The sequence below is a fragment of the Mercenaria mercenaria genome, chromosome 5 (genome assembly GCF_021730395.1).
Source record: "Mercenaria mercenaria strain notata chromosome 5, MADL_Memer_1, whole genome shotgun sequence".
Classification (NCBI taxonomy): Eukaryota; Metazoa; Mollusca; class Bivalvia; order Venerida; family Veneridae; genus Mercenaria; species Mercenaria mercenaria.
In genome coordinates this window covers 49,333,788-49,358,445 of record NC_069365.1, presented here as the reverse complement: position 1 = coordinate 49,358,445, position 24,658 = coordinate 49,333,788, and the positions used below count along the sequence as shown (strand labels likewise).

At 33.7% G+C, this 24,658-nt stretch overlaps 1 protein-coding gene across 2 annotated transcripts in view; it reads right to left on the bottom strand.

Moving 5' to 3' along the window:
- LOC123557097 (FRAS1-related extracellular matrix protein 2-like) overlaps window positions 1-24,317 on the bottom strand; it is a 109,993-nt gene extending 85,676 nt beyond the window's left edge. For both annotated transcript variants that reach the window (XM_053543473.1, XM_053543474.1), the window contains exon 1: window positions 19,162-24,317. In XM_053543473.1, the coding sequence (XP_053399448.1) occupies window positions 19,162-24,136 (4,975 nt within the window). In that variant the 5' untranslated portion in view covers window positions 24,137-24,317. The remainder of the gene's footprint in view (window positions 1-19,161) is intronic.
- Window positions 24,318-24,658: the final 341 nt, after the last annotated feature.

Genomic DNA, 24,658 nt, shown 5'->3' with positions numbered 1-24,658 from the left:
AACTCCTCTTCAGTGTCTTAGGAATGTTCTTACCTTCTTGTCACGTTAACCCTCTTTAATTGGTCGAAACATACAGACTTTAGGTCTTCTTATTACAATGGACCCATTAATATCAGCCCTTGTGTTGTATAAATCTATTTTTGTTGACTTATTCCCACAATTTGCAAACATGTAAATTTGCTGGAGCAACAATTACAGCCAATAAATACTAAATACTGACAACAAATTACATATTACACAATGTTAAACTATAAATTTAAACACCAGATAGTAATTTCTGTAGTCAATTTGTCATTCTGTGTAAAGTTATATTGTCTAATTAGACTATTGCATGACGATATACAATCTCTAATGACAGGGTGCTACAAAATATCATTACACCCCTGGATTGTACAACCAAATCTTTCATAGCATACCCCCTTTCGTAATTCTATCTGTCCAACAGCTGTGAAGTTTTAAACTGTTTGCTGTAATACATTTTAAAACTATTTGCAGCAATAAATTATTCTTTTATGATTTAAAGAGACTAACCCACACATTTAAGACGAAAAATAATTTTGATCAAAAATCCATAATAAGGGAGTACTCAGAAAGTGACTAATGGTACAAACTTTTGCAAGATATTATAATAAATAATTTGTGCAGACTTCTTGCATTTTTAACGATATCTATCTTTTATTTTCACCGACTTCATCATTTTTTAGTGTCATATATACATTCTATGCCAAACTTGGTGGAAATGAAAAACGCTGAAAATTTTTAACCAAACTATGGGCGAGTAGCTTTAAAGTTTAAGTAGAACATTATGCAGTAAATGTCTTTTTGAATCAATTTTTTGTGCATCAGAGTAGAAAATATCATTTAGTGTGTCATTTAAGCATTCAGTCAAAAACATCTCAAACTGCAACTGTTTTGCATTTTTTGTTCCTTTTTGTGGGTATATAAAACATGCACATTTTCACTTTGTAGTGTGATAGGAGTGCTCAAGAATGATAAGTATTTCAATGTTGTGTACTTAATGCATCTGCTAAACAGTTTTGGATAAATACATAAAGATAATCTTTACATAAAATGAACCTGCAACTAATTTGCAAACAAGTGCACCACAATGTGGTATGACATTTGACCCCTAAGTGTGACCTTGACCTTCAAGCAAGCCATCCGAAAACATGCTCTCTGCACGTCATCTTGATGTGGTGAACATTTGTGCCAAGTTTCTTTAATCTCCTTCAAGCAGTTCAAGAGTTACAGAGCGGACACGAAACAAACTCGTATGACCTTTGACCCCTAAGTGTGACCTTGACCTTGAAGCGAGCCATCCAAAACATGTGCTCTGCATGTAGTCTTGATGTGGTGAACATTTGTGTCAAGATTCTTCGAAATCCTTAAAGGGGTTCAAGAGTTACAGAGCAGACACAAAATTGCTAATGGACGGACGGACGACTACAGATGGACGGATGGACAGACACAGGCGTCATGACATAATACGTTCCTTCGGATGTATAAAAAGGTTTTACATGTGCGTTATGAATGCATTCCTCTAGATTTGTTTAAATCTTGAATGATGTGCATTTTGACACCACAGGAACTTAGTATTGAAATTAATGTAAATACTCAAACTGCGAGTATGCATACATTTTCTAATGTTTTACAGAAGGGCAATTAAAATTGTCACACAATTTCAGCACCAATGTGTCTAAAACAGGAATACAGCCATCCAAAAGAAGCTCCAAGTCATTATACAGACCAGAAAAGTATTATTTTATAAGTAAGCATGTCATTTGGGTCAAGCATGACAAAACCCTCTAATCCTTCTGAAAATTCAATTTTGAGACACCCTGAAAACTTTCATTTAAAAACTCATTGACCCTATTGAAAATTCTGTTCAGAGACACCCTACTGAAATCTTTCATTTAAAAACTCATTGACCGTATATGATGACATGTCATGCCCTGTCAATACTTCACAATATTTTCGGTCAAATTACCTTTGATACTTAAACTGCTCATCTGAAAGTAATCTCCCTTCAATGTTTAACAGTCAATTTAGCCAGCAATTTAGACATCACTGTAACAAAATCAGCTAATAACACCAACATGAGACACATTTGAATGATTTTATAAGATTTTGAAAATTTCATGAATTTAAACTTGTTATCTCATTATACAGGTTTCAAAAACAAAATGTGTGTTTTTCAGCTGGGTATCATCTGCTTTGTTTCTGATACATGTCACCAGATAGTTAAATTGCCTCCATACCAAAAGAGAAGTGGCTAGAACTTTGTGTAAGACCACACCAAATTTAAGCTTGCCCTATATATAAGTGATTTACTGACATAAGAACCACATATCCAGTTTTGTACAAAGTAACTACTTGTTTTGTCCAGTACTGTCACACCAACAATTTTGATTATATAATTATGCATTTCTAAGACTTTAATTATTGAGGAAAACCCCAGGTTCTCCTATGAAGATTATTTCTTGATTAACACTTGCCTTGCTAAAATTCTATAATGGACTGGTCCATCTTCCAATTTGGGCAGTACCATTTATCATTTGAAGGGGTTTTTACTGAAAACTTACAGACTGAATAGCGAACAGTGCAGACCATGATCAGACTGCACGGATGTGCAGGCTGATCTTGGTCTACACTGGTCGCAAAGGCAGAATCAATCGTGTCTAACATGGTAGGGGTTGAAAAATCCTACATCCCTTGTAAACTCCTTAAACTGATAAGAACTGAGAACTAAGTGATCTGAAATCAGTAATTAGTTGAAATCAAGTTATTCATGAGAAAAACTTTAAAAAAATATTTTTACTGTTTTTTAACTCTGGCGGCCAGTAAAATGGGCCAAGTCGAACATTTTACCAAATTTGAGAGAACTCCAGACAAGGATGTTTAGGTCAAGTCAAATGAAAATCCATCAAGTGATCCATGAGAAAAAGATGTTTAAAGCTTTTTATTCACTCTAATGGCCCAGAAATGGGGTCATCCGGAACCTTTTGAAAAACGATGCTATAAAGACCAAATGTTAATGAAGGATGATAGCTAGATGATGGACACTGAGTTCATGCATCTTTAATTAAAGCTCACCCACAACTTTCATCCTCCTGATATGGCCATCACTTTTATAATAAAATTATAAAAAAAATCTGTATAATTTTGACAAGATTATTTAAATGAAGCAACGTGAACGAGTTAACTTTTAAATGTAATTACTTTTTGAAGATGTTCCTTCTGATAAGCGCTTTAATCAAGGTTTAAACCAGGCAAAGAAATGTATCAAAAACTGGTTCAAAAGTCAATTTGAAAAAAGTTAGTCCTATAGAAATTATTTAAATGCATGGATGCGCCTATCAAACATATCTTTGAATATATTTTCAATTTCACTTGCACTAAATACTGAAAAACAGCAAACTCAGCTACCTTTCGCACATCATTTATCTATTCAAAACATCAAGAAATTATGTGCCATAAAATTTCTGAAACTGGATGACACTGAAAGATCTATGAAAAATCTAAAAAAAAATCTAGAGCAGCTTTTGAGAAAAGTGCATGTCTCCCACAACTGCCTAATATCTAAATTGGCATTTCTTCTCCATTACGTATCTGAGTCAACCATGCACGAAGACCTGTATCACTGGCATCAGTATTTTCAGTAATTAAAGGGCTATAATTCCGAGTGCCTGGGCAGCTTTGGCTAGTTATTGAACTTGGCTGAGGACTTATTGGCAAACACATTTTGTTCAAGTTTGGTGAAGATCAGATGAGCATTGTTCAACTTAGAGCACAGACAAGATTTGTGACAGACTGACTGACTGACACACACACAGACAGGAGTAAATATGTCTCCCACCACAGTGGTGTGGGAGACATAATTATCCAGTAATTCTTTCAGCGCTTTGAACAAAATTTCTATAAATCCTTTCGCTAGTAGGAAATATGGTAGGTTAAATAAAAGGATATCAACACTCTTTCTTCAGTGTTTTCTATTTTTCTGTACTTATTAACAATGGTTTATTAATATTACCTTTTTTAATCAAGATAATAAATCGATTTCAAGGAAAAAATCTGGGAGAACTGAATGTTGTAATGAATTTCTATTGATATTATACACCATTTTCATACAACCAACTGCTGTCTTTCAAAAGCCAGTCATAGCATTCAATTTACTTCTATAGACCAAAATTAAATTGAATTTCCCAGAATACTATTGATCTCTGTCAAATAGATGTTTGTTACATCAGTATTGATGGGAAGCTTGATTAGAGAGTTGACAGGTTTTATTGATGAGTGGGAGAATGTTTTGGAAAGCTTCAAAATGTCAGCAAGACTCATTTCTACATCCGTCCGGATATTGATGCTGAAGCAAAAATGTTTATTTACACTTTCAAAACGTCAATTGGTCCTGGAATTCTTTTAGAGACAAAATGAATGGTGTAATCCATAAAGTATAAAATGCTAACAGAAACAGGCTTTTTTTTAAATCCTTAAATAACTCAAGCTTACAGCCACAGACTGATATGCTTTCTATTCCAAATTCATATAAATTCTTGATGAAATAAAGCATTAACCATGAGCAACAGTTTTTCATACAAAATTAGCACACTGCAAATGAAAGAAATTATAAAAAAAAAAAAATTTTGGTCTATATCATTTTTCACAAAACAAATGTTACAAATACATCAACAGTATCAAAATGGAAGATAAATTACGAATGTCCGCTGTCACTTGTAAACAACTTCTTCAGCTGATAGTTTTCTGTCTTTTTGACTCACAACTGAAATGTTATCTGTTTATACAAAGACAAAAAAGGTTTCTCAAAAGTACTAGATATTGGTATGAAACACAGCATGATATGTTTTAATAACATTTGGCAACTGGAAAAGAAAAACAAGAGGGCCATGAAGGCCCTGTATCGCTCACCTGACCTACAGACCTAAAGATCATTAAGATTAACATTCTGACCAAGTTTCATTAAGATATGGTCATAAATGTGGCCTCTAAAGTGTTAACTAGCCATTCCTTTGAAATGACCCCGTGACCTAGTTTTTGACCCGATATGACCCAGATTCGAACTTGACCTAAAGATCATCAAGTTTAACATTCTGACTAAGTTTCATGAATATACAGTCATAAATGTGGCCTCTAGAGTGTTAACAAGGTTTTCCTTTGATATGACCTAGTGACCTAGTTTTTGACCCCAACTGACCCAGATTTACACTTGATCTAAAGATCATCAAGATTAATATTCTGACAAAGTTTCATTAAGATATGGTCATAACTGTGGCCTCTAAAGTGTTAACTAGCTTTTCCTTTGATTTGACCTGGTGACCTAGTTTTTGATCCGACATGACCCAGATTCAAACCTGCCCTAAAGATCATCAAGTTTAACATTCTGACTAAGTTTCATGAAGATACAGTCATAAATATGGCCTCTACAGTGTTAACAAGCTTTTCCTGTGATCTGACCTAGTGACCTAGTTTTTGACCCCACCTGACCCAGATTTACAACTGACCTTAAGATCATCAAGATTTACATTCTGACCAAGTTTCATTATGATATGGTCATAAATGTGGTCTCTACAGTGTAAACTAGCTTTTCCTTTGATTTGACCTGGTGACCTAGTTTTTGATCCTACATGACCCAGATTCAAACTGGACCTTAAGATCATCAAGATTAACATTCTGGTCAAGTTTCATTAAGATTGGGCCAAAATTGTGACCTCTAGAGTGTTAACAAGCTTTTCCTTTGATTTGACCTGGTGACCTAGTTTTTGAACCCAGATGACCCAATATCGAACTCGTCCAAGATTTTATTGAGGGTAACATTCTGACCAAGTTTCATTAAGATTGGGCCAAAAATGTGACCTCTAGAGTGTTAACAAGCTTTTCCTTTGATTTGACCTGATGACCTAGTTTTTGATCCCAGATGACCCAATATCGAACTCGTCCAAGATTTTATTGAGGGTAACATTCTGACCAAGTTTCATTAAGATTGGGCCAAAAATGTGACCTCTAGAGTGTTAACAAGCTTTTCCTTTGATTTGACCTGATGACCTAGTTTTTGATCCCAGATGACCCAGTATCGAACTCGTCCAAGATTTTATTGAGGGTAACATTCTGACCAAGTTTCATTAAGATTGGGCCAAAAATGTGACCTCTAGAGTGTTAACAGTCAAATTGTTGACGACGGACGGACGGACGGACGGACGGACGACGGACGACGACGGACGACGGACACAGGGCGATCACTAAAGCTCACCTTTGAGCACTTCGTGCTCAGGTGAGCTAAAAATGGTGACAAATTATGTAAAGCCACTTAATACACTGTAGTTTGACAAAAATATTATATTTGGCTGGACGCCACAAAGATGCACAGTAGATTAGATCTCCAAACATTGTGGGTGGGCAGAACAGTCTTCAAGTCACCCTAAACATTTACTGTAGTTATTCATAAATTCTTACACTATTTTTTCTAATCAAGCCAATCGCAATTGTCAAATAATAAGTTCCTTCCATTCCACTGCAATCAAGCTGGCATTTTTCACAAAATGTGTCTGACATGGTGACCTGATTTTATTAAGTATGGTAAAAAAGCAGAAATTTACAACAAGAAAAGAAAGAATTTTCTCAGTCCAGTACAGACTGCAGGCTGTCTATAGCAAACAGTGCTGAGTATTTTACCCTGTAATCAACTGTTTGAACAGTAGAATTAATTACCGGTAGTGTTGATTGCGACCATTCTCAGCTGCTGCTGGAGACACATGTTCTACGCCCTTACCCTGCTAAATTTCTATAACAAACTTGTCCATCTTTCAATTTGGACAATACCATTGAGTGTTAAAAGGGGTGCTTACCAAAAATATACTGACTGAATTGCAAACAGTGCAGATCTTGATCAGACTGCACATCACGATCTACACTGGTCGCAAAGGCAGAATCAATCGTGTTCAGCATGGTTAAAGGGTTAGAAATTGCATGATTAAAAACATCTGTAACAATTTGTGAAACAGAAAGTATTCAGACATTATAGCAAGTGATCCTTTTAATTTCAACAAAATTGTCCAGATTTTATCTTGAAAGCATTGTTTCATGGGTGATTAGATCTGAAATCAAGCCTTACATTAGCATATCAGATTCAATTACCAAATTTTTAGGTCATTATATGATATATATAATATGGGTTAAAGTTTTTCAGTTCAAAAGATCCTAACATTTGAGGAACCTTTGATGTCTATAATACAATAATCTGTGACCCATTAGCAGAATAATCTTGAATACATCTGTCAATTTTACAAAAGAAAGATAAAACATCTAAACATTTTAAAATGCAAATTTCAACTCATTCACAAAAATATATCACAGCAGGTGTTTCTATAGTTTCAAGATTATCCTTGCAGATTGCACAGCTACAATCTAAATCCAAATCACAAATGCTAATTAGTACAATACTGAATGCATATTAGAACAGTCTGATTAATTTTTAACACATTTATATAAAAAAAAACACATTGTTTTGTTCTATTATACGTACATGAATTCTTACACAGTAAATTTCTTTATCAGATCTGGCGACTAATTACAATTATAATTGTAAGTAACAATTAATTCTAATACATTATGATAATATAATACTACAAAAATAGTAACAAAATCATGTAACCAGTGCCAGAAACTGCAACCGCAGGTTAAAAGTTAGTTCTTCAGATATACAACAGTAGTTATCAGCATTACTATAAACCTAAATAAGCATATCAGGCTTCCCCCTTGTTCCATTACAGGTTCAGCTCTGCTAAGATACATTGCCATCTAATAACTGTATATAACCTTTAGCCTCCTTGCGGCAAGTGATTTTGTCTCTGCAATCAGTGCAGACCAAGACCACTGAGCCTGCATGCACATCTGTGCATAGTCTGCACTGTTTGCTATTCAGTCAGTAAATTTTCAGTTAACAACCCTTTGAATAATAAGTGGTACTGCCCAAACTGAATGATGGACCAGTCCATTTTAGAAATGTTAGGTCGCTTGTATTGATCATTTAGGACAATGTGTCAGTGGAGAAGGTAGATGTAAATGCACTCCATTATGAGTGAACAAAGATATATTTTTATATCTCACTATTGACAGTTTGTTTTGTTTTGGGTTTTAACACATGTTTTTTACCAGTATTTCAGTTATGTAACAGCAGGGATTTAACCATACCAGTGTTTCTGGATTCTGTACCAGTACAAACCTATTCTCCACAAGAAACTGCCAACTTCCCCATTTGCATCAGAGGTGGAGGACAAATGATGTCGGACACAATGTCTTTTATCAAATCATCACAGAGAACATACGCCGTGTCCAGGGATCAAACTCGCGACCCCACAATCCAATATCCCCATTATATATAGCTAAGCGGGTGGGTTTCATTACTGATTACTGAGCACTGTCAGTTCAACTAGTAGTAAATATAAAATACAAAAACCTGTTTATTCTGATCCCCAAACTGACAGAATATCCTGAGTAATTTATATGTTTCAATTAATTTGATAATAGTCTTTGGGGTATTTGTTTTGGTTCAATGTCCTGTTACTGCTTCACAAACATGTTATAAGATTATTCCAATCAATCTTGTGTAACAGTATCTGAGAACATCCAAGAACATCTTTACAGCATTATCACAGAAGACTGGTAAATCTACCTCTAAGATATCATATCTGTGGATAACAGATAAGGGAGGGGCAGCAGTCTGCACTATACATTTAAAAAACCCTTGGCAAATACTTTTTCGCTTTAATATACACTGATCTCAAATCTCTTTATGTTGGGGAATAAACCTGTTACTGACTGCAACAGCCGCCACCTTCAACTGACACAAAATGGCCTGCCGGTAAATATAAATGGCAAGTTGTCAAATAAAATGAAATCAAATCAAACTTAAAGAAATATAATTTTATCCTTCATCATTTTCATGCATTTTTATGATAAGATCATTTTGATGAAAGAATATAGATGTATTTTTCCTTTGAATATTTTACAGAATGATAGAAAGTTGTTATCAAAAAGTCAGATAATTCTGGTATAAAAGAAATATTTCTTTGCTAACTATTTTTCTCCATGAATTTGAAACAAAATCAATTGCAAAGCAATATAATTACACCAGCAGGAATGGCTGCTGCTAAATTATCACATTGTCATCAAACTATATATAATAAAAGTAATTTTTTCAGTCAAATAATGACTTAATTTGCTTGCAAATTAATTACGATTACAGCATGTATGTGCTAATGCAGAAAGTATATCTCATCAGCATTTTTTAGTCTATAATAATTTTTATGGGGTTTTGATTGCCACAAGAAAACCAATATAATTTTCATCTTCTATCAAAACACCATATATTAATCAAACCATTTTCATTTAAAATCGTACAGATTTGCAAATCTTCTGTTTTAGTTTATGGGAAACTAATTTTATATACACACAGGAAAAGAATTTAACTTTTGTGAGGATACTGAAATAATCTCTAATCATGATTTAATGAGACTTAAATATGTTTATTTCATCAGAACCAAAGGATGTACAATAAATCTCAGCTCAGAAATATCCATAAACTGCAACAAGCAATTAAAATTTCATAAACAGAACAAAGTAATGGACTACATATCCACAAGCAAACATTAACAAATCTAAATATACATGAGCAATAATCAATACAAACAGCAAAAGCATTCAGTAATATTAACATGCACAAGCAATTTATAATATCACAAACGAAGAACAATTTTGAATTCTAAAAGAGCAATGAGAATGAATCAATTCTATTACAGAAACAACAATTCTGAAATTTCATAAAGAGCAACTGATTACATGTAATCATAAAATCCATAAACTGCATCTAAAACAATTTATGAAATATCCAAAAACAGCAACACCAAAACAATTATGAAATGATTCTAAATAAGCATATTAGTAATGAATCAAAAACACCATAAACAGCAACAAAGCAATTTATGAAATATTCACAAACAGCAACAAAGCTATTTTGAAATTTCTAAAAAAGCAACTGAGTAATGATACAAATATCATAATACACAAAAAAGCAATTTATGAAAATCCAAAAAGCAACAACCGAGCTAAGCATCAAATAGTGCTGTACGAACGCAGCAAAGCATTGGCGGAAGTATGTTCTCAGTGAACTATTGATAAACGACATTTTCTGAAATCATTAACGCCACTTGATTACATGTGAAAGTTGCTAACGCAGAACAGAGTATTGGTATGACAAATCCAGAAACAGCTACAAAGCCAATTTTAACTGAAATTTTAAAAGAGCAACGACGCTAATGAAACAAATACCATAAACAGCAAAAAACAATTTATGAAATATCCACAAACAGCAACAAAACAATTTCTGAAATTTCTAAAAAGAGCAACTGAGTAATGAATCAAATATCCATAAACAGCAACAAAGCAATTTATGAAATATCCACAAACAGCAACAAACCAATTTCTGAAATTTCTAAAAAGAGCAACTGAGCAATGAATCAAATATCCATAAACAGCAAAAAAGCAATTTATGAAATATCCACAAACAGCAATGGGGCAATTTATGAAATATCCACAAACAGCAACAAAACAATTTCTGAAATTTCTAAAAAGAGCAACTGAGCATGAATCAAATATCCTTACAGCAGCATTATGATATCAGTACAACAAAAAGCATTTATGAAAATTTCAAATATCCACAAAAGCAACAGAGCAATTACTGAAATTTCTCATTAAAAAAAGAGCAACTGAGCAATGAATCAAATATCCATAAACAGCAAAAAAGCAATTTATAAAATATCCACAAACAGCAACAAAACAATTTATGAAATATCCACAAACAGCAACAAAACAATTTCTACAAGAATTCATGAATTGTTCCTGAAAGGTCAAGTTGAGGAACGGGAAAAAAATAAATCAGCAAAAGTTAAGAATTCCAAGAAGCAAATAATTTATTAGTCAAAATCAAAAAAAAAAATGAATGTTTTTTGGGGCTGAGAACAACTGTTAATTTGAAAAATCCATAAAACAGAAAAAGAAAAAAAAAAATAGTAAAAGAAAAGCAATTTATGAGATAGTCCCAAAAGCAACACAACAAAAGGCAATGGTACAAATATCCATACAGAAACACAAAATACAAACAAAGCATTTATGAAAATTTCCATAAAAGCAATCAAGAATTTCAATGAAATCAATGACCAATTGTTGTAAATATCTAAATGTCAGCATTGATAACCTTATAGAAAACAATTAAGGGAACATAAACAGTAAAAATTGACCAATTTCTGAATCAAACAACCTTGAAGGGCAACTTCAGTATCTTTTCATGTCAGTTGTTTTTCCATGATGTGATATGAAATTCACATTGTATTCTGGAAATTTGGCTGACAGACCATCATTTGTAAAAAAAGGGCAAATTACAGTAACGAAAATTGACATCTAGTCCAACAAGTCCAGAACGCTTGATGGGCACTGACCAGTATTTACCATGTATCAAACCATTTACATTAACTGATATAAATAGTGTTAAAAGTGGATCAAAGAACCATTCCCAACTGCTGCAAAAGACATACCGGTATGTTTCCATGCCATTCAAGAAATTACATTAAAATCAATGGAAAACAGTTTCATGCACACCTTTTGATTCAAGTCAGTAATTACATGATAAAAACATCTTTAACAATTTGTGAAAGAACACAAAGTATTCAAACATTACAGCAAGTCACCCTTTTAATTTCAACAAAATTGACTGTACAGATTTTATCCGGAAACCATTGTTCCACAGGTGATCAGATCAGATCTGAAAGGAAGTCTTACCTTAGCATAATTATCAGATTCAAGTACCAAATTTTAGGTCAATATATGATATATATATTTTATGGGTTAAAGTTTTCAGTTCAAAAGATCCTAAGTGGTGAGCATTCTTTGATGTCTGAAATACAATAATGTGCAACACATTAGCAGAATAATCTCATATACATCTGTCAGTTTTACCAAAGAAAGATAAAACATCTTACAATTTTAAAATGCAAATTTTAACTCATTCACAAAACTATATGTATCACAGCATGTGTTCTTAAATTGCAAGATTATCCCTGTAGATTGCAAAGCTAAAATCTAACGCTAATTAGTACAATACTTATTAGGGCAGTCATATCAACACAATACATTATTTTAAGCAAAAAACATTGGTTTTGTTCTGATGTACACAAGAATTCAATACACTGTACATTTCATTTTTATAATTTAACATACCTTCTGTTAATAAAATACTGAATACTCAGTATATTTTGATGATCAATTCAAATTTATTTATTTATTTGGGTTTTACGGCACACCAACACAATTCAAAAGTAATCAAGATATTCTGAAAATTTAAAAAAAAGTTCCTAATACCACCATAGAGTTGTTTGAAAGTGTTTCATTTTTAAACCAGAAATCAAGGAAAGAACGGTGTTGTAAAATATCAGTATAAGTGTTTTATTTTTAAAAGAGAAATCACGGAAAAACAGTGTTGTAAAATATCAGTGAAATTGTTTTAAAAATTTTATGAGATATTTCACAGGAAAACAGTGTTGTGAAACTGCTTTATTTTTAAAACAGAATTTACAGAAAAACTGCGTTGTAAAATATCAGTGAATGGACATGATGGAAAACAGTACTGTAAAATATCAGTGAAATTGCTTAAAATATTTTTAAAAGAGAATTCACAGAAATAGTGCCTGAGGAAAAGATGGCAATTAGTCCATAGAGCCAAACCCTCATGCCAGTATAGGTTAATTTAGTTCTGCCATTTGATCATTGCCATTAAAAAATTTAGTAAATATATATTATTTTTTTAATTTCCATTATATACTGGGTAGCTAATGTACATGTTTCGATGAAACTGGTATAGATCATCTTTGGTGTTTTTGTTTGTTTCAGTTCAACCTCCTGTTACATAGGACTGGTTAGTGATTAATAAACACACAATAAGATAATTCCTATCAATCATGTGTAACTGTATCCAGACATTGAGCTGCATGAAAAACCACATGAGTGGTATGCGACAGCAAGGATCCAGTCCAGCCTGTCATCCCGCAGTTGGTTCAGATCCAGCTGTTCGCTTCAAGCCTATTACAATTAGAGAAACCGTTAGCGAAAACTGGATCCTGACCAGATGCGCGGATGCGCAGCTGGTGATCCTGCGGTCATACCCACTATGTTGGTTTTCTCATGCACGGCTCATTTTTACAGCATTATTACAAAAGACTGGTAAATCTATCTCTAAGATATCATATCTGTGAACTTGAGATAGGGAGGTGCGGCCAGTCTGTACTACCTTCAGCTAATACTGAAACATATGTTTCACTTCAAATTGTGATTAACATATAAATTATAAGACAAACTAATCAGACTTTCAGATTTCTGTATATCTTTGTAGGTGAATAAATGTCAAGTATTGAAACAACACCACCTAAGCAACACAAGACTGCTTGGTAGTATTATATAAATAGAAGTTGTTTTTTTTAAACATTTACATTAGCTTTTCATGCATTTTGATTTTCAAGTCACGCATTTTGATTAAAGAATATTGATATAAATGTTTAAACTTTATTTTATGCTTTTTAGTGAAATACTAATTTATATTAGTGAAATAAAATTGTTATTGTCACTATTTCAAAGCAGAGAAAATATCAGTGAAAAATGTCATTTTTATTTTTCACTGGTTTGAACTGTGAAAGAATATGAATTATAAATAATAGAAAATTCTTTGCAAAGTAACTTCAATAAAGATAAAGATGTATATATCTACACAAACATAAAGATATATGTTCCATCGTAATAAAATGTTAAAGAAATCTATAAAAACTTCAAAGATTTTCAACACAGATATTATGACATTTTGACGTTATAACGCAATGCACATGACCTTGCACAGGTAAAATGGGTATAATTTGATTAAAACTGTTGAAAATCAAGAAATAAAAAGAAAACTTGTTTGTTTTACGTGTAAGATTGAAATATATTTCACTTTTTCATTTATGGTTAAGCTACTAGTGAAAATATTGCATATGCCATGGTTTTAACTCAGTGAAATATATTAAGATCTTACACTGAAACAAACAAATATCCTCATATTTTCTTTAAATACTACTTTATGGTAAGAAAGTGCTTATTAAGCAGTCAAATGATACTTCTATGAAAACTATTTTTTCTTGATGAATTTGAAACAAAATCTGACAATGGCAAGATAATAAATACATCAAAGGAATTAGATAATTGCTGCTAAATTATCAAGCTTTTATCAAACTTTATAATAAAAGTAATTTTCCCAGTCAAATAATGACTTTATTTGCTTGCATTAATAAAATTGCAGCATCATGGTACACAGATCAATTCATCTGTTATACCAGTTTATACCAACTTCATTAATAAGAGAGTTATTAAACTTCTTGTTAGTCTTGTGCAATAATTTAGTGTCAAAAGGTGATAGAAAATTTGACTTTTACAACTTCATTTTAAATTTTTTACACCTATTTTATAAAACTCCTGTAATAAATACATTATTCAGACTGTATCCCTATCTAAAATCTTCATCTTTCATGGTAGTGACTTCAATCTTTGATGTACATTACCAATCTTCTACTTCGGTGAGCAAAATCGTACAATAGCAATATTATGCTTCGTAAGTAATACAATGTAGTCTGTTTTTTCAAACAGGAAAGGTATTTTATGTGGCGACGTCTGTTGCATGACTATCACCAAATCAAGATATATTTTACAATTTAATTCATCATCAAAATGCAACTGCTATAAATCTGATTTAGTCTAGTGAATTAAGTGCATGTTTAGTTTCATTCATAAAATGACAATGAAGACAGGCTGGTATATAGTGTCAGTAAAAACACTCTTCAAAACTGAAGAATTATTTTAAGATCAAACTAACATCCAGAAAGAAATGTCAAAAAGAAAGGTAATGATGGAAAAACAACAAAACAATAATAAACAGTAAAAGGAAATGTCCATAAACAACAACAGAGCAATAAACAGCAAAAGGACAATGGTGAAAGTCAAAATACTAGCAACAAAGCATTGAATAAAATTATCAGAAACAACAGAGAATGATTGAAATGTCTATTAACAGCAACAGAGCAATGAATGTAATTTCTGTAGACATCAACTGATTGACGAAGGAAATATAAATGAACAGCAACAGCGCAATGAATGAAATGTCATTAACAGCAAAAGGATGTTGTTTTGGGTTTAACACCATTTTTCAACAGTATTTCAGTTAATACGTATTAAATGGCAGGCAGTTAACCTAACCAGTGTTCCTGGATTTTGTACCAGTACAAACCTGTTCTCAGCAAGTGACACATGAATCAGAGGTGGAGGAAGAATGATTTCAGACACAATGTCTTTTATCAAATTGTCACAGAAAACATATTCCTCGCCCAGGGCTCAAACTCGCGACCACATGATCCGTAGATCTGCGTTCTCCCTATTGAGTTAAGTGGGCAAGCATAACAGCGAAAGGACACTGAGTCCTATAATGCCCTAGAAACAGACAGACCAATTAATTACTGAATGTTCATAAACAGTGACAGAGCAAAGTTACAGCAAAAGGAGGATGGATGTCTTTTGGATGATATGTCCATAAAAGCAGTACAATGCATGAAATGTCCATAAACAGAAACACAGCAATAACTATAACGTCTTTAAACAAAGACAGCGCAAAAATGAAAAAAATATAGCCTCAAGTATCAACAGAAAAATATTGAATCGTGATGCAACAGAACTGTATTTTTTTCTCATGTCACAGCCTCAAGAAAAAAAATTAACTAATATAAAAATAATGTACATTTTTCAAAAGTATGTACTCCTTCCAGTACTGACCAGTCACAATTTCTAGCATGATGATTACTAAATTATCTCCTACAGCAAACCAGCTGGTTCGCTCATTACCTGGGTCAAGTGTTAATTATATTTCTACAATTAGCACCTGCCTTCTAGCCAATTATGCAAGACTGATCACTTCTTAATTGAATTTTTGTGTAGTTATGTATATACATTCTGGCCGGCTGAGTCTGCATTTATCTAAATCTCTTTATAATGCAGGATGGGGTCTACATCAGCACTACATTTACATAAATCATTAAATGTCATGGTAATCTTTTATAAAACAAGAGCTGTCGGAGGACAGCAACGCTCGACTATTCAACAGCCTTGTCAATTGAATGAATACAAAAGTTGAAAAAGGGGCATAATTTTGTAAAATGCAAAGTAGAGGTATTGAACCTCTGTACTGCATGTCATATCATGACAGTGAACAAGTGTGTGAAGTTTCAATCCTTTCCAATTTGTGGATACTGAGATACCAGCTTACATACAAAAACTTAACAAAAAACTGCTAAGTCAAAGGGGCATAATTTTGTAAAAATGCCAAGTAGAGTTATGGGACCTTCACAGTGCATGTTAGATCATGACAGTGAACAAGTGTGTGAAGTTTCAATCCATTCCAATTAGTGGATACTGAGATATCAGATTACATACAAAAATTTAACCAAAAACTGCTAAGTCGAAAAAGGGGCATAATTTTGAAAAAAAAGAGAGTAGATTTATGGGACTTGCTTAGTGCATGTCAGATCATGATAGTGAACAAGTATGTGAAGTTTCAATCCATTCCCATTAGTAAGTACTGAGATACCAGCTTACATACAAAACCTTAACCAAAAATTTCTAAGTCGAAAAAGGGGCATAATTTTGTAAATAAGCAAAATAGAGTTATGGAACCTGTGCAATGTAGATAAGTTCATCACAGTGAATAAGTGTGTGAAGTTTCAATCCATTCCCACAAGTGGTTACTGAGTTACCAGCTTACATACAAAACCTTAACCAAAAATTTCTAAGTCGAAAAAGGGGCATAATTTTGTAAAAAAGCAAAATAGAGTTATGGAACCTGTGCAATGTAAGTCAGTTTGTCACAGTGAATAAGTGTGTGAAGTTTCAATCCATTCCCACAAGTGGTTACTGAGATACCAGCTTACATACAAAACCTTAACCAAAATCGGGACGCGGACGCCGACGCCGACGCCGACGCGGACGCCGACGCATGGGCGAGTGCAATAGCTCACTATTCTATGAATAGTCGAGCTAAAAATTTAATTAAACTTCTGTTATGTTAAAAGGACCCTTTTTGGTAATTAAAGATAACAATAACAGTTACTGCTTCAGCATACATAAAAATCAGGATATATTAAATTTGTACCCTAAACTGTCAAAGATAAGTGAGTCTGTTTATACATAAAAATGAACCGCTCAACAAATCAAAATCATTAGAATATTCGACTTCCATATTAGACTGTATTTATTCTCAGGTAACTTCGAAAACGCCAGTTACCCTTCAAAAATTCTATGAAATGATTTAAATGTTTACTGGTATACGAATATACTGGTAAGAAATACTGCAAGCAGTGCAGGAGATCTTTCATTTCAGCTAAACAATATTCATAATTGAGCCGTGCCATGAGAAAATCAACATAGTGTGTTTGCGACCAGCATGGATCCAGACCAGCCTGCGCATCCGCGCAGTCTGGTCAGGATCCATGCTGTCCGCTTTCAAAGCCTATTGCAATTGAAGAAACTGATAGCGAACAGCATGGATCCTGACCAGACAGCGCGGATGCGCAGGCTGGTCTGGATCCATGCTGGTCGCAAACCCACTATGTTGGTTTTCTCATGGCGCGGCTCATATATTATGCAGTCAAATGTTTTTAACTATTGTTTTCACATACAATACATAAATGTTATCTCAAGTAACAGATCAAGCTATGCAGGAATAAATTAACCCTTACCCTGCTATATTTCTATAATGAACTTGTCTATCTTTTAATTTGGACAGTACCATTAACTGCTAAAAGGGGTGCTTACCAAAAAGATACTGACTGAATAGCAAACAGTGCAGATCTTGATCAGACTGCATGGATGTGCAAGCAAGATCTACACTGGTCGCAAATGCAGAATCAATTGTGTCCAACGTGATAAGAGTTAACATAGTACACACCAGTTACTCTAAATAATCTTTCGAATAACAAAGTGATATTTTATGCAAATAAACAGAAAAGAAAAATCATAATTCGTATTTTTCAAATTCCTTCATGAAGTGATTGCTGACATCAATAACCAAAATGGAAATATTGCCAAGTAATGAATGTTATAGAATAGCTTTTTTATATCTCTTGGTGATTAAACAGTAAAATCTGCTAATAATCTTATTTCCCTGCCACAATAGAACCAAGCTATTATTCACTTGTTTTCATTAGTGGAAATTATTAAGACAAATGTAATAGGAAAATAGAAATAGCATTTCTGGAGATATTTTGATCCCAAAACTCTCATTATTCAATGTTGACTTGATTACAGCTAATCTAGGTATTGATGCTTCACAACATAAAACAAGTACATCCTGTAAAGCTCGTCTAGTCTTTGATACAACATTCCTGGAAATCAGAGGCGTTTCTGTTCTTGACGATAAAAATTCAAGGGGTACTTATGCTATCAAAGTGTACATGAAAATATGAGAAAATTTCTCAAATGAAACATCATCTGAACATTTACACATCAGGTAAATGTTTTAAAGGATATTTCCTAGTTTTATCAAATACACTGTAAACAGACTGAAATTCTTGAACTAAAATAATTATTAGATTTCAAAAGAAGATTATGCTTTTGAAATTGTGATAAAGATAATTATTCTTCCATTTTAAAATACAATATTTTATCTAAAGAGAATAAAATCTAAATCTAAAAGTTTCTATGATTTTGATATTCAAATTCGTTCATGTGGGCAATACTGCTGTACTCATTAAAAGTGCTTTATTAGAGGTCCGTATTACTGAGCTATGGCTTGATACGATTTACTGAAACAGTTATTAGTTTTATGTTTGCTTTTTCACAGGAAGATGCAATCTAAATGTTAGGTCTGGTATTGTTTAATTATTTGGATTAATTTAAACAATATAATCACATGAAATACCTATAGACAAGATTCCAGTCATGATATATTTATATATAGTGAGCTGGATTAAACAGTTTGTAAAATCAATGAAGCTTTTGATCTAGATTTATCATTATCGACAGATATATTACCTTGTGTCCAAGAAGCCACGCCTCCATTTCCTCTGCGTATGTTACGTATGTAACCATGTTTTGGCGGAACTGTCACAATGTATCGCAGACTGTCAACAGGGCTATCGTGATCTTTGCTCTGCAAGCATCGACTTGTGAACTGGAATCCAAGACCCACATCTAATGGAGTCAGGTAAGTTGACCCCGTATTTACCGACATCTGGGGCAGCCCGTTATCTACCGGGATGATTTCAATGTCCATTTCCTGAGGCCGTCGTGTTGGTATATTAGAGCCAGGAATGAAAAATTGTAAATGTGTACCGTCAGTGACAGTAAAAGTAAAACTGTCTGACAGAGTCTCAGTTCCATCGTGCTGGTAGCATATCAAGTTCTGGTTTAAATCTGTCAGCGAGAACCTGGACACAATTCTAGAGAAATTATATAGTAGATTTCCATGCAATGGTACTTGTGTGATAGTAAACATTATTTTTTCATCTGGCGTGTCCATGTCAACAGCTTTCAGTTCAAATGGCGTAATAATTTTGCTTGTTCCTTCTTTTAATCTCAATACCGTAAACATTAACACGGGTCTCTTATTATCTACGTCAGTTAGAGCAATTCTAAATGTACGGAACACAGGGTTAAACCCATCAGTTACTTCAAACTCAAAACTGTCCATTTTCATTTCATCCTCTGCATTATGAATATAGCGTACACGACTAGCTGCCAGGTCCAGCTGACTAAATGTAAGGATAGGTATTCCAGGACGAATAACATATTCAACAAAACCATGCTTTGGTGCTTTTGTTATAGTGAATTTCAGCTTTTCATCTGGAGAATTCATGTCAGTGCCACTAATGAGGTCAGTCGACAAGACAATCGTGCCACCCTCGGGCAATTCGACTCCACGATTAACAACTTCTGGGTAGATAATATCCATTCCTTGTATAGTAATGTAGAAATACCGATCAATTAGCGGATTAAGCCCATCTGTTACATCGAATTTTATCAAGTCACGTTTTGCTTCTTGTCCAGTATGAACGTAAGTTATCACTTGATTATCAATGTCAGTTTGTGTAAAATTTGAACCAAGCGTAAGATTTCTCTCATAATCTCTGAACTTTTTTATAAGATAGCCTTGCTGAGGGGTTCTTCTAATAATGTAAGTAATATTTCCAATGGAAGAATCTATGTCTTCAGCAAGAAGATCATTATTTGTAATTACCTTACGATCTCCTAAATTTTCTATTTCAAGTCCATTATTTATTTTCAGTCTCGGTGTTTCATCATCTACAGGAAATATGATAATCGGGACAGATTTTGATATGTTATGCTTTCCATCTGTTAGTAAGAATTCAAAATGGTCCGACTGTGTTTCAGAATCATCGTGTTCATAAATAATGGTCGAAAACTGTTCAATATCTCCGAGAGTGAAGTTATTAACAAGAATATCTCCGCTCCTGGTTTGCTGGAAAATTCTGCCATGCGCGGGATGTTCTGTTATTATGAAATTTAACATATCAGGAGGTTCATCCTTATCTACAGCATTTAATATAGGGGAATCTATTCGTATTTCCATACCCTCAGATCCAATGAATTCTCGAATATAGACTTCTGGCTCTTCATCATTTACTGGGTGAATTACAATATTTAGCTTTTCAGGATTTGACAGATTTATTCCATCTGAACATTGAAATGTAAATTCATCGCTTCTTGGTTCGACTCCTTTATGAACACTCTGAACATAGATTATGTCCCCCCGGCGTAAACTTTTAATAGTGAAAGCTGAAATTGGCAAACCTTCCCTAGATGTTTCAGATCCGAGAAGAGGGGCTTTGTTTTCTAGAAACCCATTTTTCGCTTGCTCAGTTATCATGCAAAGAATTTCATCTTCATTGGAATCAGTATCTTGGACATCTATATTCATTGGCAAAATTGGTGACTTATCACCTTCTGAAACATCCAGACTTTTACCTACTGTAACTACTGGCGCAATATCATTTACTGGAAACACACTTATATATAAATAAATATCTTTCAGTCTTGTCCCATCTTCAAGAACTATTCTGTCATTGTCATGTACTCCTAGTTTAACCTGATCCAAAGTTTCATTTCTTCCAATTTCTTCACCAGTGTGCTGATAAGTAACCAGTTTTCGCCAAATATCTCTTTGAGAAAAATAGCTTACTCTACGCCCATTCTTAAGAATGCTGCCAAATTTGGGGTATTCATTTATTAGATACATAACATTCATGACATCAGAATCAGGGTCTCTGATCTTAAATTGGTCCGATCGCAATGTTACACTTTGTTTTTCGTTTACGTCTAGCTGAATATTCAGGGTACCGGATGCCGCTGTGCCTTCAAAGTAAGCGGGTTCATCATCAGTTGGACGAATTTTAATTTTGAAAATGACTGGTATTACGTGAACTCCATCTGTCACTTCCAAAATAAAGCTATCTACAGATATTTCAATGCTTTCACCAAGATTTCTATATATTAGATGTCTTTGCACTATGTCACTTCTCTTAAACATATCTCCGACAGAGAGTAGCCTCCCTTCTTTGTACAGATTACCATGACTCGGAATAGCTCTTACAATTATGACAATATCAGACAAGTCTGTGTCACTATCATCAATGTCCAGCATATCAGAAGTTATAAGAATTTCATCATTTTCGAATATGATTGCTCCAGTATTTTTTATTATTGGGGGCTGATTATTGATAGGTTTTACTATGATATTGCACTGTTGATTGGGGAGAATGTTTCCTAATGCATCTTCAACTCTAAAATCAAACCGAATAATTCTGGTTGTAAGACCTAGCTCTACTGACGGAGGCTGAAAGCAGATTTTGTGGTGGTTTACTTCTGACTGAATGAATTGTGTTATTGGGCGGTAAGGATCCTCACAGTAAACAACCTTCCCAGCATCCTCAGCACCTCCTGTATAAGTATCGTAGGGCTGGCGCGTAATTGTATATTTGATTTCTCTGTCATTTGTGTCATCATCAGAATACCTTAATGTCTTCCTACGGAAATGAACGAGCTCAGATTCTTCTACTTCTAATTGTAACTGCGTGTTTGGATATAAATATGGTGGAATGTCATCAACAGGGTGGATTTTCACTATCAATTCATATTCTGGGGACATGTTTGGAGGGCTTCCAGTATCAGAGAGAATAAATCTTATTTTATCTGTAACTACATCTGAAATATGACCACCAACATGTTTGTAAAATATTTTACCTTCAACAATATCCTTTTGAGTAAAAGAAGTAACAACTTTTTCATAAATTCCGTTCTTAAACAGCCAGTTTTCAACTTCACTAGGCATTTGAAATTGCCTTTTATTTATTATTCCTAATGTGGAATAAGGAGGTCTAAGATCATAAATAATTGATTCATCCGCTGTATCAGTATCAGTAGCACTTAAAGTAAATTGACTTATTTCGATTATATCATTTTTACTCAACTCTAATCCTGTATTCACATTCAGTGTTGGCGCTTGGTCATCTTTTGGGTAAATTGTGATAGGAAACAAAAATTCTACTTCACTGTTTCCATCTGACATTTTGAAAATAATATTATCACTTAAGCTTTCACTATCGTCATGATGGTAAACAACACTACCCTGTCTCAGATCAGATGGAGTAAACAATTTTTTTCCTGGAGGGAGTACAAGATGACCGTGTTTCATGCCGTCTATATGACTTATTTCTACATTGTCTAAATTATCTTCGTCTGAAATTTCTAGTATATCTGGACTTTCTATTGCACGAGATTCCCCTTCTGTCAGCTGAATCCCAGTGTTTGTTGTTACAACTGGGGCATATGTGTGCATTGGTGCTACGACTATCATCAGTGGAATTGGGTCTGATGCAAGACCATCTGTATCAGCTATTGCAATCTCAAGTTGAAAAATTCTCTTGATATTGGAGTCTGAGCTGGGAGGTCGATAGGCAATTTTGAGATCATTGACTTCATGTTGAAAAAAAGAAGAGATTGGAATATCACGATTGTCTGTATTGACTATTACCCCTTCCCCTGGACCAAGTGGTTGCGTAATATTGAATAAAAGTTTATCTGACGGTGTCTGAGCATCAAAAGCAGAAATAATATCAGGAGTTATTGCGGTCATGACAAACTGGTTAATAGAGTTCATAATAAATTTAGCATTTCTACTTGGCTCTGGTCTTGTATTTTCTTGCCCCGATAAAATCTCCACTTTTACTTGAAAATACTCCTGTTTTAATAAATCCCCATTTGGACTCAGAATCTGGACTGTCATTGGAATGAAATCTATGTTTGGTGCACTGACATGTGCATGGTGTTTATATCTTACTCCCAGTTTTAAAAAATCCTCACAGTCAATATTTGTTAAAGTAAAACTGTTGTTTGTTAGATATCCATACTGAGGTAGTCCACTAGAGCGACTAACTATGCTAATTTTACACACCATTTTATCTTTATTGTATGATGAAAATTTCAGTGTTCTAGAGTCTATTGGTGTGCTTAATCCAGCATGATGATTGACAATTATTGCATTTGTGTGGGAAATAATCTCCAATGGTTTAAACTCAATATTTATCACTAAGCTAAATGGAATGATTATGGTTTGAGTGGCTGAATCATATCTCAGCAATAGTCGAACAATATCAGTTGACAATCTCCGATTGCCAAAATGAACGTACACTAATTCTGATGGTCCAAAATTACATGGAAAATTGGAAGCACTGAGTTTTCCTGGTTTGAATGTTAAATCCCAATTCCTGTCCAGAACTGTCACATCACAACTGTCCCCTGGACGCACATTTATTCTCAAGTTATTTAATGGATCAACCGTAACTGATCTCCCAAGTAAAACTTTAACAGGTCGATTAACAATCAAAATATCATTTTCTCCTAATTTAGCACCCTCTATAATCCCATTTGTTAAAAATAACAAATATAAACTGAAAGTAAGGTGCGCGTATGTCATCAAATTTAACTCCATGATTTTTCAATTATGAATAATTTCTGGCATAACTGGAACCTTTATCCTGGTTCCGCTTCCATTTTTCTATAACAGTAAAACCTCATTTGTACATGTCAACACCTTTCTTGTCAATAAATACAACATTTGTGCAGCGTCTCGCATAGCGCTCCATTCTTATTCATTTCGCTGTAAACTAACGACCGATTAACCGTGTATTGATATTACATCTGGACTTTTTGTTCGTGGGAAATTTTTCTGAGTACAAATAAAACTGAAGTACACAATGGTAAAACAAGCATCCTTTTACATTTGATGCTTTCTAGCTATTAATGAAAATTGTTTTCCCCACAATCAGGAATAGACAGGAAGAAATATTAGAACTATATTATGTACGCGCTTTTGTACTATCTATCGTTGTTGTGAGGTTTATACAGTGTGTGCCCACAAGTTTAGTCATACACCGGCTTTTCTGTTGATATTTATTTAAGAAAATAAAACACTGAGACATAGGATTATTTACTTAAATACCTATTTATTTTA